This window comes from Hylobates moloch, unplaced genomic scaffold (genome assembly GCF_009828535.3).
Source record: "Hylobates moloch isolate HMO894 unplaced genomic scaffold, HMol_V3 SCAFFOLD_5, whole genome shotgun sequence".
In the NCBI taxonomy this organism is placed as follows: Eukaryota; Metazoa; Chordata; class Mammalia; order Primates; family Hylobatidae; genus Hylobates; species Hylobates moloch.
The window spans coordinates 100268330-100284360 of NW_026652280.1; the positions used below are offsets into that span (position 1 = coordinate 100268330).

The 16031-nt window shown below is 54.0% G+C and overlaps 1 protein-coding gene across 3 annotated transcripts; it reads left to right on the top strand.

The window, feature by feature from the left end:
- Window positions 1–16028, top strand: DCST2 (DC-STAMP domain containing 2). 3 transcript variants are annotated; one of them, XM_032154384.2, is made up of 15 exons: window positions 1–348; window positions 515–685; window positions 1010–1111; window positions 2332–2529; window positions 2870–2935; window positions 3459–3672; window positions 3858–4015; window positions 4701–4865; window positions 7269–7436; window positions 7582–7682; window positions 9490–9620; window positions 10262–10389; window positions 10763–10856; window positions 10963–11103; window positions 15795–16028. In XM_032154384.2, exons 1-15 carry the CDS (start codon window positions 81–83, stop codon window positions 16009–16011), a joined length of 2322 nt encoding a protein of 773 aa, XP_032010275.1. In that variant the 5' UTR covers window positions 1–80; the 3' UTR covers window positions 16012–16028. The 3 variants fall into 3 exon arrangements, 2 of the variants coding, with proteins under 2 accessions (XP_032010275.1, XP_058295202.1); XR_009213615.1 differs by having other exon boundaries at window positions 81–348; window positions 10837–10856; window positions 15795–15942; XM_058439219.1 differs by lacking the exon at window positions 2870–2935 and having other exon boundaries at window positions 88–348; window positions 15795–16018.
- The last annotated feature ends 3 nt before the right edge of the window (window positions 16029–16031 follow it).

The following is a 16031-nucleotide window of genomic DNA, read 5'->3' on the forward strand; positions in this document are numbered from 1 at the left end:
AGAATACAGTGAGAAATTCCAGGAGCACAGAAGTCAGCGGGCATCTCCTGGAGACAGGCAGACATTTGGTCTCAGCAGCCATGCCCAAAGTCATGAAGGATGTTGTGCACCCCTTGGGGGGAGAGGAGCCTAGCATGGCGAGAGCTGTGGTTCGCAGCGTGGGAGGCTTTACCCTGGGCTTGTCTTTAGCCACAGCCTACGGGCTTCTGGAGCTACTGGTGGAAGGCCACAGCCCCTGGGGCTGCCTGGTGGGCACCCTCACTTTGGCCACCTTCCTTAGCCTGGGCATGGGATTCTCTCGCCAGGTCCGAGCCACTGTCCTCCTGCTGCTGCCCCAGGCCTTCTCCAGTGAGCTTGGCACCCAGGGCTAGGGGGCAGGTCCTGGGGCTGGTGCTGGGGCAGGAGAGATGCTGGAGGAGAGGCAGAGGTTAAGGGAAAGCTGAAGGCTTATGTAAGGGACTTGCTGCCATGTTTGGGGCTGGGGTCTTGGTTCTAACAGAGCTGTCGCCCCCAGGGCAGGGCCGGACACTACTGTTGGTGGCTACTTTTGGATTGGTGCTTCAAGGGCCTTGTGCCAACACTCTACGCAACTTCACCCGGGCCAGCGAGGCTGTAGCCTGTGGGGCAGAGCTGGCCCTGAACCAGACCGCTGAAGTGCTACAGAGGGCCAAGCAACCTCTTGTCAGTAAGTCCCCCACCTCTACCACTGTCTCCCACGGGCCCCCCTCGCCCCCCTCATCCTGCATGTTCTACAGTACTTTGGCCTCCTTCTCTGCTGGTGCTAATCGCAGAGCATCTGGGCCTGGAAGGGACTCTGGGCACAGCTAAACCCTCTCTCCTTGCTCTCTGGCCTCCTCCACTCCCAGATTAACTATCTCCCAGGCCCCAGAATCCAGGCTCCCTGCCTCTGGAATGGTGGCCTCCTCTCCACTCCCTGCTTAAGGGGCAATGGTGAGAACCAGCCCCTAGAGGAGAAGACTCCAAAGTGCCTCTGTCCCTCACCCATCAGGTGCCCTAAACAAGATTAAAGCTATTGCCCAGAAGACCAAAGAGGTGGCTGACCGGGTCCGCAAGTTCTTTCGGTCAATCATGGATGGTGTGAAACACATAGGTAAGCACATTAGCATGTCTACCCCTGGGGACTCAAAATGCACCCAGTCTTGGCCAGGTGTGGTGGCTCATGCCTGTAATCCCAGCACTTTGCGAGGCCGAGGTGGGAGGATCGCTTGCTTGAGCCCAGGAGTTTGAGACCAGCCTTGGCAACATGGCGAGACCTGGTCTCTATAAAAAATAAAAAAACAAAAAATAAATAAAACGAGCCAGATGTAATGGCGCATGTCTGTAGTCCCAGCTACTGGGGAGGCTATGGTGGAAGGATCTCTTGAACCCAGGAGTTTGAGGCTGCAGTGAGCTATGATCGTGCCACTGTACTCCAATCCAGCCTGGGTGACAAAGTGAGACTCCATCTCTAAAGAAAAAAAAGGGAGCCGGGCGCGGTGGCTCAAGCCTGTAATCCCAGCACTTTGGGAGGCTGAGGCGGGCGGATCACGAGGTCAGGAGATCGAGACCATCCTGGCTAACACGGTGAAACCCCGTCTCTACTAAAAACACAAAAAATTAGCCGGGCGTGTTGGCGGGCGCCTGTATTCCCAGCTACTCGGGAGGCTGAGGCAGGAGAATGGCGTGAACCCAGGAGGTGGAGGTTGCGGTGAGCCGAGATCGCACCACTGCACTCCAGCCTGGGGGACAGAGAAAGACTCCGTCTCAAAAAAAAAAAAAAAAAAAAAAAAAAAAAGGGGGAGGGGGGGCCAGGTGCGGTGGCTCACACCTGTAATCCCAGCACTTTGGGAGGCCGAGGTGGTGGATCAGGAGGTCAGGAGATCAAGACCATCCTGGCTAACATGGTGAAACCCCGTCTCTACTAAAAATACAAAAGGTTAGCTGGACATGGTGGCACGCACCTGTAGTCCCAGCTACTCAGGAGGCTGAGGCAGGAGAATCGCTTGATCCCAGGAGGCGGAGATTGCAATGAGCTGAGATCATTCCACTGCACTCTATCCTGGGCAACAAGAGCGAAACTCCATCTCAAAACAAAACAAAACAAAACAAAACAAACAAAAAAACCAAAAAAATTCAGTCTCCTCACCTGTATCCCTGTCCAGGGCTTTTCGGGCCCCTTCTGGGTGCTGGCTAGTGTTCACTGGACACAGCACAGCCAGGTCCCTGACCATAGGCCTCTCCAGCCCTGGGTACTGTGGTATTGTTCCCCAAACCCCTGAGAAGAGGCTGTAGGATTCCAGCCCTGGGTGCCAACCCTGCAGCTGTCCCCAGCCAGGGCTCTCCGGAATGTATGGCAGTGGCTCCTGCACATTGGCGATGTGTGCAACTCGGAACTGGGCAACCCTTACCTGAAGTGTGCAAGAGTTTTTGATGATGCCAAGGACAGCTGCATGATGGTCATACCACGAGCCTACCACCTGTGTTACGTGCTCATGCCCTTCAAACTGGCGCTCTGTGGACTTGCTAGCCGTGAGAAAACCAGGGCCCGCCAGCGGGGAGGAGCCGATGTGGGGTGGGGCAGGGTGGGAATGTGGGGGTCAGTTGGGAGGGCAGGCCCAGGAGGACCATTAGGGGGCAACAGAGAGGAACCAATAAGCTTGGTGGGACCAGTATTGGGGATGGGGGTGGGCAGTAGGGAGGGACTGGTGCTGGGAGAGAGGGGCGACAGGGAGGTGCTACAAGGTTTTGAGCAAATGTGGAGGCCAATAGGAAAATCGAAAAGAGGCCCTGTGAGAAGAGGTCTCCAGAGGTGGGGGGGCAGGCCTGGCTGTGCCCCTCCTTCCGACACTCAGCCGACTCCGCCCGTCAGTGGTCCAGGTGTTCTGCGTCATCCCTAAATACATTCAACCCTTCTTGCGCCAGACCATCAGCACCCGTGAGTGACCCCCTCCTGCCACACATGGTGCTCCCTAGTGGTCTCCCTCCCTCATCCCGGTGTGGCCATGTCCAGCCCCCAGTGCTCCCAGCCCATAAAGGAGAATGTAAGAGAAAGAAAGGGACTCAAGTGGTCACCCAGGCGCATATCCATGCTGTACAGATCAGGAAACTGGGGTCCAGCAAAGGGCCAGTGCCTCACCACAGCCTGCTCTGAGAGCAGGAGCTGGGAACAGAACCAGGGCCTCCTGTCCACATTCAGGTCCACACAGGTCATCAAGATCATTTCTTAGGGGCATCTGTTGCATGCCCTGTGTCATGCTGGGTGCTGAGCATGTGGTGGCGATGGCACAGATATGTGGAGGCTTTGTTCCCTCCTCAGTCCACCTTGACCCAAGCACTGGGGGGTTCCCAGCTGGTCTGTGAGCTGCGCCCCCTGGGCTGTTCCAGGCCCCTCCCCAGGGGCAGCTCCACCCTCTCCTAACTCTCCTTGCCCACGTCTCCCCTGAACCTGCTGGCCCCAGCCGTGATTCAGTTGCTCAACCGGGTGCGTCAGGAGTTTGAGTTCAACATGACAGCCACCCACCACTTCTCTGTGGATCTCAATGCCTCTCGGAGCCTGTCCCAGGTAGCCATGGACCTCCACGAGGCTGTCAGCATGAAGCTGCACCGTGTCCGAGAGGCCCTGGCTCTGATGGGCTTCACCACGCCTCTGCTGCTTGTGCTTCTCTACCTCCAGTGAGCCAGTGAGGGGCTGCCGGGCAGCGCGGGGGGGTGCAGGGCCAGGGCTGCAGGGAGCAGCTCATTTCTCCCCGCCCCAGCATCCAGGGAGGTTGAAGTTGTGGGGTTGAAGCGCGGATGCCCTGTGGGGTCTGGCCCGGGGTCCTAAGGGGCCTCACATGTGCTCCACCTCCCCTTCCCAGAGCCCTATTTTACCGGTATTGCTACCTGAACTGGGACCATTATGACAATATCTACATCACCAGCCGATTCCTGTGCATGGAGGCTGTGCGCTCCACGGCAGGGCTGCCCACAGTGCTACCGCTCAGTGCTCACGAGGCCAGGCGCTACATCCTACCGGGTGAGGGCCCTGAGGACAGGGAAAGCCCAAGTCAGGGAGGCCAGGGCTTCCCCCCACCCCGCTGCCCTGCCCCTAAGCCCCTGCACAGGCAGGGCTCAGGATGGGCTTGGGGCAGAGGCTAGAGGGAGGAGACACAACCCAGAGCTTAAGGAACTTTCAGGCTGAGGGAAGACACTGCCTGGTCCTTGGGGAGCCTGCAGTCTGAAAGGGGAACATAGACACCCTTGGAGAAAGTAGCCAGAGACAGGAGGGGCAGATGGTGCTTCTGGGAGCACCCTGCACATCAGGACAGCAGGGGATGGATACAGAGCGAGGGAAGTCAAGTTGGGAGGGCTTCCCCGGGGTGGGCAGGAAGTGCTAATATGGAGGGGGAGGACTGCCTGGGAGGTGGGGAGGCAGGTAAGGGGATGAGGGATGCCCTAGGAGGGAGGGCTCCTGAGACTGGAATAGGCCACAGGGCCAGGTGGAGATGCTAGGCAGGCCCCTCCCTTCTAGCCACGGAGCCCCTTCCGCTGAAGAGTGTTTTCCATGCTTGCCAGAGTCCTCACAGCTTCCTTTCTTTTCCGTATTCCCGATGAGCAGACAGGCCCACGCCTGATCAGGGGCAGGAGGCCTCTCCAAGAACTAGGGTCTGGTGGACGGGAGAACTGGGGAGCATCCTCCTGACCATCCCACTCCTGCTCAGGCTCCATCTTCTTGTCCCAATGGGAGAAGTTTTTTTACATCCTGGAGACCTTCAACCTTATTCGACACCTCCTCCTCGTGCTGTTCCTAGTCTTCCTAGACTATGCTGTCTTCTGGGTGCTTGACCTGGCCCGGCACCAGCTGCAGGGGGAGATTGTGGCCCGCAGTGAGTGCCTACATGACAGCCTCCTCCCACTCACCCACTGCAGGCCCTTCGGCCTGCTCCTGATCTCCCCGCCTGCTCCCAAGCCTTCTCCTCTTCCCATCCTCAGTCCTGGTGACTGCCTGAATGTCCCCATGTCACTGTTACTCAGCAGCCCCCAAGTGTGCCACTCTTTCAACTCTATGCTCTGCCTAGTAACACCTGTGTCTAGGTCAAGATTATAACATACAGAGTAGTTAAAAATGCAAGCTCTAGAGTCAGACTGGCCGGAGTTCAAATCCCAGCTCTGTCCTTTATTAGGCGGTGACCTTCAGCAAGTTGCTTAACCCCTTCAGCTTCAGTTTCCTCTTTTTTTTTTTTTTTTTTTTGAGACAGAGTCTCGTTCTGTCACCAGGCTGGAGTGCAGTGGCGCCATCTCGGCTCACTGCCTCCGCCTCCCAGGTTTAAGTGATTCTCCTGCCTCAGCCTCCTGAGTAGCTGGGACTACAGGCACATGCCACCATGCCCAGCTTATTTTTGTATTTTTAGTAGAGACGGGGTTTCATCATGTTGGCCAGGATAGTGTTGATCTCTTGACCTCATGATCTGCCCGCCTTGGCCTCCCAAGGTGCTGGGATTACAGGTGTGAGCCACCATGCTTGGCCTTTTTTTTTTTTTTTTGAGATGGAGTCTTACTCTGTCACCCAGGCTGGAGTGCAGAGATGCAATCTTGGCTCACTACAACCTCTGCCTCCCGGGTTCAAGCAATTCTCCTGTCTCAGCCTCCCAAGTAGCCTGGACTACAGGCACATGCCACCATGTCCAGTTGTATTTTTAGTTGAGACGGGGTTTAACCATATTGCTCAGGCTGATCTCGAACTCCTGACCTCAGGTGATCCACCCACCTCAGCCTCCCAAAGTGTTGGGATTACAGGTGTGAGCCACTGTCCTGGCCCAGTTTCCTCATCTGAATAGTGGAATAATAACGGTAGCAACCTCTCTGGGTCACTGTAAGGTGTAAATTAGATTACGTGTGTTGGGGCCAGGCGGGTAGCTCATGCCTGTAATGCTAGCACTTTAGGAGGACGAGGTGGGTACATCACCTGAAGTCAGGAGTTTGAGACCAGCCTGACCAACATAGTGAAACACCATCTCAACTAAAGATACAAAAAATTAGCCAGGCGTGGTGGCAGGTGCATATAATCCCAGCTACTCGGGAGGCTGAGGCAGGAGAATCGCTTGAACCTGGGAGGCAGAGGTTGCAGTGAGCCGAGATCCTGCCACTGCACTCCAGCCTGGGCAACAAGAGTGAAACTCTGTCTAAAATAATAATAATAAAATAAAATAAAATTATGTGTGTCGAGTGCCTGGTAAGCCATTAATTGAGAATGTGAGCCAGGTGCGGTGGCTCACGCCTATAATCCTAGCACTTTGGGAGGCTGAGGCAGACGGATTGCCTAAGGTCAGGAGTTCAAGACCAGCATGGCCAACAAGGTGAAACCTTGTCTCTACTAAAAATACAAAAAAATGAGCCAGGCGTGGTGGTGGGCACCTATAATCCCAGCTACTAGGAAGGCTGAGGCTCAAGAATCACTTGAACCCAGGAGGCAGGGCTGCAGTGAGCCGAGATCACACCACTGCACTCCATCCAGCCTGGGTGACAGAGTGATACCCTGTCTCAAAAAAAAAAAAAAAAAAAGAGTAAGTAAAAAACTCCTAAAAAACCAAAACCAAAACCCCAAAACAAACAATAAAGCACTTGGTTAAGTGTCTGCTACACAGTCAGTGCTCAGCCAATAAATGTTTCTGGGGGCCTTACTCGGTGGCTCACACCTGTAATCCTAGCACTTTGGGAGGCTAAGGCAGGTGGATTGCTTGAGCTCAGGAGTTCGAGACCAGCCTGGCCAGCATGGTGAAACCCTATCTCTTTACGAAAAAAAAAAAAAAAAAATAGCCGGGTGTGGTGGCATGTGCCTATAGTCCCAGCTACTTGGGAGGCTGAGGCAGGAGAATCGCTCGAACCTGGGAGGTTGAGGCTGCAGTGAGCCAAGATCGCACTACTGCACTCCAGCCTGGGTGACAAAGTGAAACTCTGTCTCAAAAAAAAAAAAAAAAAAAATGCTTCTGGGTGGTCATGGAGGCCAGGGGGGTGGACTCACTGACCATTAAGGTCATCTTAGATGTGGTGGCTTGGATAGGAAGACCAGACACCAGTACCACCCAGCTGGACCATGGGGCCAGTCCTAGGAGCCAGAACTGAGGTCAGGCCCCAGGGCACCATGAGGGTGCCTGAGGCATCAGAGGCCCCCAGCTGAGGGCCTGAGTCATCCTATGACCTGGCTGCTCCACTTTCCTCATTCCAGAAGGTGTGGGCTTTTCTGCATAGCAACTTCCATGAGTGTCACTCACACAGTGTCTTTGTGCCAGGTCCTGTGTTGGTGTCTATAACTGTGGAAGGGACTGGCTATGCTGGGAATATTTATCGTGACCTGGTGTCAGCATTTGATGTCCTGCAGCAAGGCAACATCAGTGTTTTGTCCCGGCGTTGTCTCCTTCGTCCCTCGGAGCCTGACAACACTGGCTACATAGTCATTGGTATCAACCATACCCTGAGGTCCCTGGGGGCGTGGATACCATGTGGGAAATGAGGGGTGCAGACTGCTGAGGGTGGGGGGGGCACCAGGGGTGGGCTGGCACTTGTGCCTGCTGGTGAGGCTGACTGTGGCTGCTGTGCTCCCAGGTGTCATGTATGGCCTATGCTTCTTCATCACCCTGTTTGGCAGCTATGTCAGCCGGCTGCGGCGAGTCATCTGTGCCTCCTACTACCCATCCCGGGAGCAGGTGAGGGGTCCAGGGCTGGGAGCTAGTCCCTGCCCCCTCGCCAGGGGGCTTAGCTAGTGGCTGGCTGTTTTGGCTTTGGGAGCTGACATCCTTCAGCAGCCCCAGCCTTCTCTCCTCTGGTTGAACTCCAAAGCAAATGACCCGGACTGCAAGCCTCTGGACCCAAGCGGGGGCTGGGAGAAATGCTGCCTCTGGGGTGGGGCTTCCTGAGACAGTATTTACATCCAAAGTTTTGTTAAAATCACAGAGGTTTGGGAGTGGGGGATGAGGAATGGGGGAGAGTGGAGCAGGCAGCATGGCTCACACCTGTAATCCCAGCACTTTGGAAGGCTGAGGCAGGTGGACTGCTTGAGGCAAGGAGTTATAGACCGTTTCGGCAACAAAGTGAGCCTCTGTCTCTATTAAAAATAAAAGAAAGAAAGAAAGAAAAAAAAAGGAAAACAAAACAAAATGCTAGGCATGGTGGTGTGTGCCTGTAGTCCCAGCTACTAGGGGGGATCGCTTGAGCCGAGGAATTCAAGGCTGTAGTGAGCTATGATTGCACCACTGCACTCCAGCCTGGCAAAGGAGTGAGACCCTGTCTCAAAAAAACAAAACAAAACAAAACAAAACAAGACAAAAAAACATGGTGGTGGGGTGGGGGCAGTGTTGGCATGTTGAGGTGTAATTAAAAACTCACCATTGGGGCTGGGTGTGGTGGCTCACGCCTGTAATCCCAGCACTTTAGGAGGCCGAGGCAGGCAGATCACGAGGTCAAGAGATTGAGCCCATCCTGGCCAACATGGTAAAACTCCATCTCTACTAAAAATACAAAAATTAGCTGAGCGTGGTGGTGCGTGCCTGTAGTCCCAGCTACTTGGGAGGCTGAGGCAGGAGAATCTCTTGAACCGGAAGGTGGAGGTTGCAGTGAGCCGAGATTGCACAACTGCACTCCAGCCTGGCGATAGAGCCAGACTCCATCTCAAAAAAACAAAACAAAACAAAACAAACAAAAAACCCTCACCATCGGTTTACTCATTTACTAATCATTTACTGAGCATATACTGTATTCCCCTATCTCTTTGCTGGTCTCCAAGGATGCCAAGATGAACCGGACACAGTCTGGAGCTCACAGACTCGAGACAGGCCAGACAAGCTTTCTTTTCTTTTCTTTTCTTTTTCTTTTCTGTTTTTTTTTTTTTTTTTTTTTGAGACAGAGTTTTGCTCTTGTTGCCCAGGCTAGAGTGCAATGGCGCGATCTCAGCTCACCGCAACCTCCGCCTCCCGGGTTCAAACGATTCTCCTGCCTCAGCCTCCTGAGTAGCTGGGATTTCCTGTCGCCCAGGCTGGAGTGCAGTGGCGCGATCTCGGCTCACTGCAAGCTCCGCCTCCCGGGTTCACGCCATTCTCCTGCCTCAGCCTCTCCGAGTAGCTGGGACAACAGGCACCCGCCACCACGCCCGGCTAATTTTTTGTATTTTTAGTAGAGACGGGGTTTCACCGTGGTCTCGATCTCCTGACCTCGTGATCCGCCCGCCTCGGCCTCCCAAAGTGCTAGGATTACAAGCGTGAGCCACCGCGCCCGGCCAAAAAGCACTTTTATTTAGGAATGAATAAAAGTGTTATGGAAACCCAGAGGAGAGAGTGGTAACGCCACCTGGGCAAGTCCAGAAGACTTCCCAGAGGAAGGGGCATTTGAGCCAAACCTAGAGGGATTCATAGGAGTTGGATAGAAGGAAAAGGTAGGGAGTGGAGATGGGTGCAGAGGGCATTCCAGGCAGACAAAACAGGGTCAAGTGGGACACCATCCCTGATCTCCCTGCACCAGGAGAGGATCTCCTACCTGTACAACATACTTCTAAGCCGCCGAACCAATCTGTTGGCTGCCCTGCACCGATCAGTGAGGCGGCGGGCGGCTGACCAGGGCCACAGAAGTGCCTTCCTAGTGCTGGCCAGTCGGTGAGGCCACTGTCTTTTCTATAGGGGTGGGGCAAGAGGGGATAGAAAAAAGAGCCAGGAGTCAGAATGGATTTCTGTCCTCTCTAAGTGTCAAGAGATTTGGTTGAATAGAATGCCCATTGCAGGCCCGGCGCGGTGGCTCACGCCTGTAATCCCAGCACTTTGGGAGGCCGAGGCGGGCGGATCACGAGGTCAGATCGAGACCATCCTGGCTAACACAGTGAAACCCCGTCTCTACTAAAAATACAAAAAATTAGCCGGGCGAGGTGGCGGGCGCCTGTAGTCCCAGCTACTCGGGAGGCTGAGGCAGGAGAATGGCGTGAACCCCGGGGGGCGGAGCCTGCAGTGAGCGGAGATCGTGCCACTGCACTCCAGCCTGGGTGACAGCGAGACTCTGTCTCAAAGAAAAAAAAAAAGAATGCCCATTGCATGCCCTTAACGCTGTGAGAGGTGGGAATTCTTAGGAGTGAGGAGTGAAGGGAGGAAGGAAGGCAGGGCCATGGAGAGGTTGCTGCTGAAATCAGAGGGATGGAGGATGTACTGCAGGAAGTCAGGAAGTCCTCCCTGCCATTTGGAGGTTGGTGCTGGAGTGAGGAGGCTTAAGCTGGCTAGGCTGGCCTGCTTAGTGACCGTTTTCTCAGGTGCCCCTGCCTGGGTCCATTTGTCAGCCACTTTTGGCTGCATCAGGCCTACTGCCTGGGCTGTGGGCAGCCCCAGGATGAGGGAGACATGGAGAACATTGTGTCCTGCAGTACCCCGGGCTGCCAAGGTGAGACCCCCTGGGGCGTGTGCCTCTCCCTGCTCGGACTTACCCCACTTGCATATGACAATCCACTGTGGTCCTTCCTTGATGGACTTCTCTTGTACCTCATCTTTTGTGCCCCTCCCTTCGTTACTATGCACGTTCTCATTTACACAGAGCCCTCAGGTAGCTCCTTTTCTCCATGCTTGCCTTTATTCTCCCGGGTATTTATGAATAGGATTTATATGCAAGTGGCATTGCAGCAGTTCCCTAGTGTGCACCCCTTGACAAGGATGGTTCCTCCAGGGCTGTGATAGGGGAGGCAGGGCCTGGCAACCAGGAAGCACAGAGGGTGGGTGGGTGAGCTTGGGTTCACCTCCATTCCCCATGCCTCCACCAGGTCTCTATTGCCTCACTTGCTTCCGCCTCCTGGACAATACCTGCTCCGTGTGTGCATCTCCCCTCTCCTACCAGGGGGATCTGGACCTGGAGCTGTGAGTCTTTCAGTGACATGGGGTGGCTGGAGTCTGTAGGGGCAGTGGAAGTAGCCACCCTTCTCCCAGGATGTCTGCAGGCCACTGAGATGAGAGTCTTCTCCAGGGACTCCAGCGATGAGGAGGGCCCTCAGCTATGGCTGGCTGCAGCTCAAAGGAAGGACCCTGAGCAGGCATGGTTACTGCAGCAACAGCTCCAAGAAGTGCTCGGCAGGAGCCTCTCGATGGAGTCCACTTCCGAGTCCAGGTGAGCAGGAAGCAGGAGTTGGCACCTGGAATTTGTGAGGCCTAAGCATGTTCTGTTCCATTTACAAAGGCCTTCCTGGGTGTCTGGACCTTTGCCAGGGCTTGAGACAGACACGAGGGGAGGGGAAGTAACTGAGGTTTGCCAAGCAGCTGCTCTGTGTCAGCACCGTGGCCCTGGAGGAGCTCACCATGCCCTTGGGGAGAGTGACATCAAATAGATAACAGGGTGGACAGTACCCTGACAAAGGAGTGAAGTACACTCTGGACAGCACAGAGGACACAACAGCCAATTTGGGAAAAGGGGCATATTAATGAAGGCTTCATACAAGAGGTGATAAATGAGCTGGAGTTTTGTTCTGTTTTGTTTTGTTTGAGACAGGGTCTCACTCTGTCACCCAGGCTGGAATGCAGTGGCGCAATCCCAGTTCACTGCAACCTCGACCTCCTGGGCTCGAGTGATCCTCCCACCTCAGTCTCCTGGGTAGCTGGGATGTCAGGAACACCACCATGCCTGTTTATTATTATTATTTTATTATTATTATTATTTTGTAGAGACGGGGGTCTCACTATGTTGCCCAGGCTGGTCTCAAACTCCTGAGCTCAAACCTTCCTCTCGCCTTGGCCTTCCAAAGTGCTGGGATTATGGGATTATAGGTGTAAGCCATGGTGCCTGGCCATGGGCTGGATTTTGGGGGCAACTTAGTGGTTTGTTAGGCTGAGAAGTAGAGGAAAGTATTCCAAGGGGAGGCCTGTGTGGGTTTGGAGAATGTGAGGCATTCAGAAGGGTAGAGCCCAAGGGATGGGTGTGGCTGGGTCGAGACCTCAGAGAATGATGAGGTTGGAAGTCAAGGTGGGAAGAAATGGGCAAGAACCTTGTCATTTGAAAAGCTTAGGTTGGAAAGTAATATGCTCATATTTGTCTTTTTTTTTTTTTTTTTTTTTTTTTGAGACGGAGTCTTTCTCTGTCCCCCAGGCTGGAGTGCAGTGGCGCGATCTCGGCTCACCGCAACCTCCACCTCCTGGGTTCACGCCATTCTCCTGCCTCAGCCTCCCGAGTAGCTGGGAATACAGGCGCCCGCCAACACGCCCGGCTAATTTTTTGTGTTTTTAGTAGAGACGGGGTTTCACCGTGTTAGCCAGGATGGTCTCGATCTCCTGACCTCGTGATCCACCCGCCTCAGCCTCCCAAAGTGCTGGGATTACAGGCTTGAGCCACCGCGCCCGGCTGCTCATATTTGTCTTTTAAGACCATAAGCGGGCCGGGCACGGTGGCTCATGCCTGTAATCCTAGAACTTTGGGAGGCCGAGGTAGGTGGATCACCTGAGGTCAGGAGTTCAAGACCAGCCTGGCCAACATGGCAAAACCCCATCTCTACTAAAAATACAAAAATTAGCCGGGTTTGGTGGTGCATGCCTGTAGTCCCAGCTACTCGGGAGGCTGAGGCAGGAGAATTGCTTGAACCCAGGAGGCAGAGATTGCAGTGAGCCAAGATCACACCACTGCACTCCAGCCCAGCCTGGATGATAGAGCGAGACTCGGTCTCCAAGAAAAAAAAAAAAAAAAAAAGACCATAAGCAAAGAAGGCAGAGTGGAGGTTGGGCAGGAGCAGGGAGGTCAGAGAGGAGCTTGTCTTAGTCTGGGAGAAGTTCGTGATGGCCTCAGGACTGAGGTGCTGAGCGTGACTGGGATTTCTATGCTTGGGCCTGGGCAGGTGTTAGGGCAGGAAGATAGACAGGTTCTGGGGAAAGACGACTGGCCCAGTTTGAGATCTTTGAGGTGTCTGTAGGGCATCCAGCTGGAGATGCCCGGGGGGCAGTTAGAAAAGGGCAGGGCTCCGGGCTGGAGGTATATTTTTGGGGGGTTGTTAAGTTAGAGACTGTAAGAGAGAGGATGAGCTAGATCATCCTGGCAGAGGGCATGGCAGGAGAGTGGGAGGGGACAGGGAGGGGAGAGGCTGAAGACAGCAGGAGAGCCAAACATATGAAATCAAGTAGGGGGGTGGGCACAGTGGCTAACACTTGTAATTTCAGCAATTTGGGAGGCCGAGGTGGGCTGATCACTTGAGTCCAGGAGTTCGAGACTAGCCTGGGCAACATGGCAAAACCCCGTCTCTACTAAAAATACAAAAACTTGCCAGGGCATGGTGGCTCACGCCTGTAATTCCAGCACTTTGGGAGGCTGAGGTGGGAGGATCACTTAAGGTCAGGAGTTCGAAACCAGCCTGGCTAACATAGTGAAACCCCGTCTCTACTAAAAATACAAAAATTAGCCAGGAGTGGTGGCATGCCTCTGTTAGTCCCAGCTACTCAGGAGGCTGAGGCAGGAGAATTGATTGAACCTGGGAGGCAGAGGTTGCAGGGAGCTAAGATTGTGCCATTGAATTTTAGCCTGGGCGACAGAGGGAGGATTGGTCTCAATAAATAAAAAGATAATAGTACAAAAATTAGTTGGGCATGGTGGCATGCATCTTTAGTCCCAGCTACTCAGGAGGCTAAGGTGGGAGGGATCACTTGACCCAGGGAGGCTGAGACTGCAGTGAGCCAAGATTGCAGCACTGCACTCCAGCCTGGGCAATAGTACGAGACCCAGTCTCAAAAAATTAGAAGATTAAAAAAAAAAAAAGAAATCAAGTAGGATCATGTGAAGACAGGTGACAGGCAGTTAAGAAATCACTGGAGTGGCTTGTGAGAATATTTTTCATGGCATCGGGAAGACCAAAACTGGATCTGTCATGATGGGTTGAGGGGTGTCAGGTAAAGAAGACTCAGAAAGGCCGGGCCTGGTGGCTCACGCCTGTAATCCTAGCACTTTGGGAGGCTGAGGCAGGCGGATCACTTGAGGTCAGGAGTTTGAGACCGGCCTGGCCAACATGGTAAAACCTTGTCTCTACTAAAAGTACAAAAAATTAGGCATGGTGGCAGGTGCCTGTAATCCCAGCTACTTGGGAGGCTGAGGCAGGAGAATCACTTGAACCCAGGGGGCGGAAGTTGCAGTGAGCCGAGATCGTGCCATTGCACTCCAGCCTGTGCAACAGAGCGAGACTCCGTCTCAAAATAAACAAATAAATAAATAAATAAATAAATAACTGACTCAGAAATATGGTATGTGGCTCCCACATCACTGTTGCCAGGAGTTTGATAATGCTTTTAATCTAATGAGTGCTGTAGTTTGAAAAAAAATGTAAGCTTGATGGTGAAGAGAAAGAGAGTTAGCTTCATAGAACAAGAAAGTAGCTTGAAGGGGATTCAGCACTAAAAGCGTTTTCTAGATCTAAGGACAGGAAGATTTGAGCATTTAGGCAGTGTAAAAGAGTGTTGGGGAGAGAGGTTTGGGCTCCAGGGCCAGGTGGACCAGGTGGCCTGCCTGAGAAAGCAGCAGGCTGGCAAAGGCAGAGGGGGAGCATATAGGTTCCCCTGAGCAGCTGAGCCCACTCCAGCCTGGTGGCCTCGCTTGTCTTTGGGGAGTAGGAGGCAATAGCACCTGCTGAGAGAGCAGAGCAGGCGGCTGGGAGTGGAATAAAGGTTTCAAGGAGTGGGTGGTAGAGGTTGAAAGACCTGCTGTGGCAAGTGTGCAAAGAAGCCGACTAGGGAGGTTAAGGGATTTCCAGGTAGCGTCAAAGGCCCAGATGATGCTGGAAGCCGTCACTTGTAATGATTGCTCCAGTGCGCTTGGTTATGTGATTTTCTCTGGCAAATGTGGTAGCCATGAATAGGATTCATGGGTGGAGGGCTTTTTCTGGGCAGGTCAGGAGGACAAGATGGAGTGAGAATTGAGGTGTCTTTGGTAAGAGTGTCTAAGATGACTGGGGAAGAGGAAGGGCTAAGGCCCCTGGGGGCAGCCCAGGGTCTCTGTCTTGATGACGTGTTAGAGCAGGGGCAGTGGCCAGGAGGGAGAGGTGGCTGAACAGGAGGGGCTCAGAGAGGGGGCCATGGCCAGGGAAGAACTCTGGAGTGAATCCAGTGAAAGGCCAAGGCTGAGGAAGACGTCTGAGTGGGAACAGAGATGACGGTCAATAGGACCAAGGAGGTTAGGGATTGAGAGGCCAGAGAATTGGATGGGTCCTCTAACGAGGAGGTTGCAGGACCATACAAACAGCAGGAGTCCAGAGCCGGCATCTTAAACAGATGTGGCAGGTGTCTGGCAGGCCTGAGGAGACAGCCACAGCGCTGGTGGTACAGCTGTCATGGCAGCCAGGGGCTTTGCAAAAAAACACTACAGGCCAGCTGGGTTTGAGAAGGTTAAGCTGCCTCCTCTTGGGAGGACTGCAAAGAAAACTGTCCAGTGGGCACATTCCAGTATGAATGGGGCAGTGGAGGTCATGGTGAGTCAAGAGGTTGAAGGGGAAGCAAAGCTTTCTTTTCAGACGTTCTAGAGGGCCCAATGAAAGGATAAGCTGGGTCAGCAGAGGGGACAGCTTGAGCCTTGAGCAGGTGTGACCACTGAGGTCACTAGTGATTCTGCCCTTCCTAGCCATGTGGCCTCAGGCAAGTCACTGCCCCCACTCAGCATCAGCCTAAAATCAGAAAATATCTACAGCCATGGGCTGGTACGCCTCATGGGCCTGAGAGAGCAGGAGTTGCTCAGAAGGAACAGGAGCCGGATCTGAACAGATGGGGCAGGGCAGGGGGCAGGGATGCACCTGTGAAGACAGAAGGTGGGTGATCTGGCCACCCCCTTCCTCTCCTCACTAGTGACCTGGATGAGGAGAAGGGGCCTCAGCAGAGGAAGCACGGGCAGCATCCCTTACCTGAAGCCCATCAGCCTGCCAGCATTCTCACCAGCCCTGAGCCCCACAGACCACCTGAGACATCCCCCGCCCCCAAAGCAGCCCCCACTCCAGCTTCAGAACCCTCAGTCCCTCTCTCACCTCCCTCTCTTCATGATCCTTCCCACCCACCCCCCAAATAAACCAAAAGTGGACACAAGTG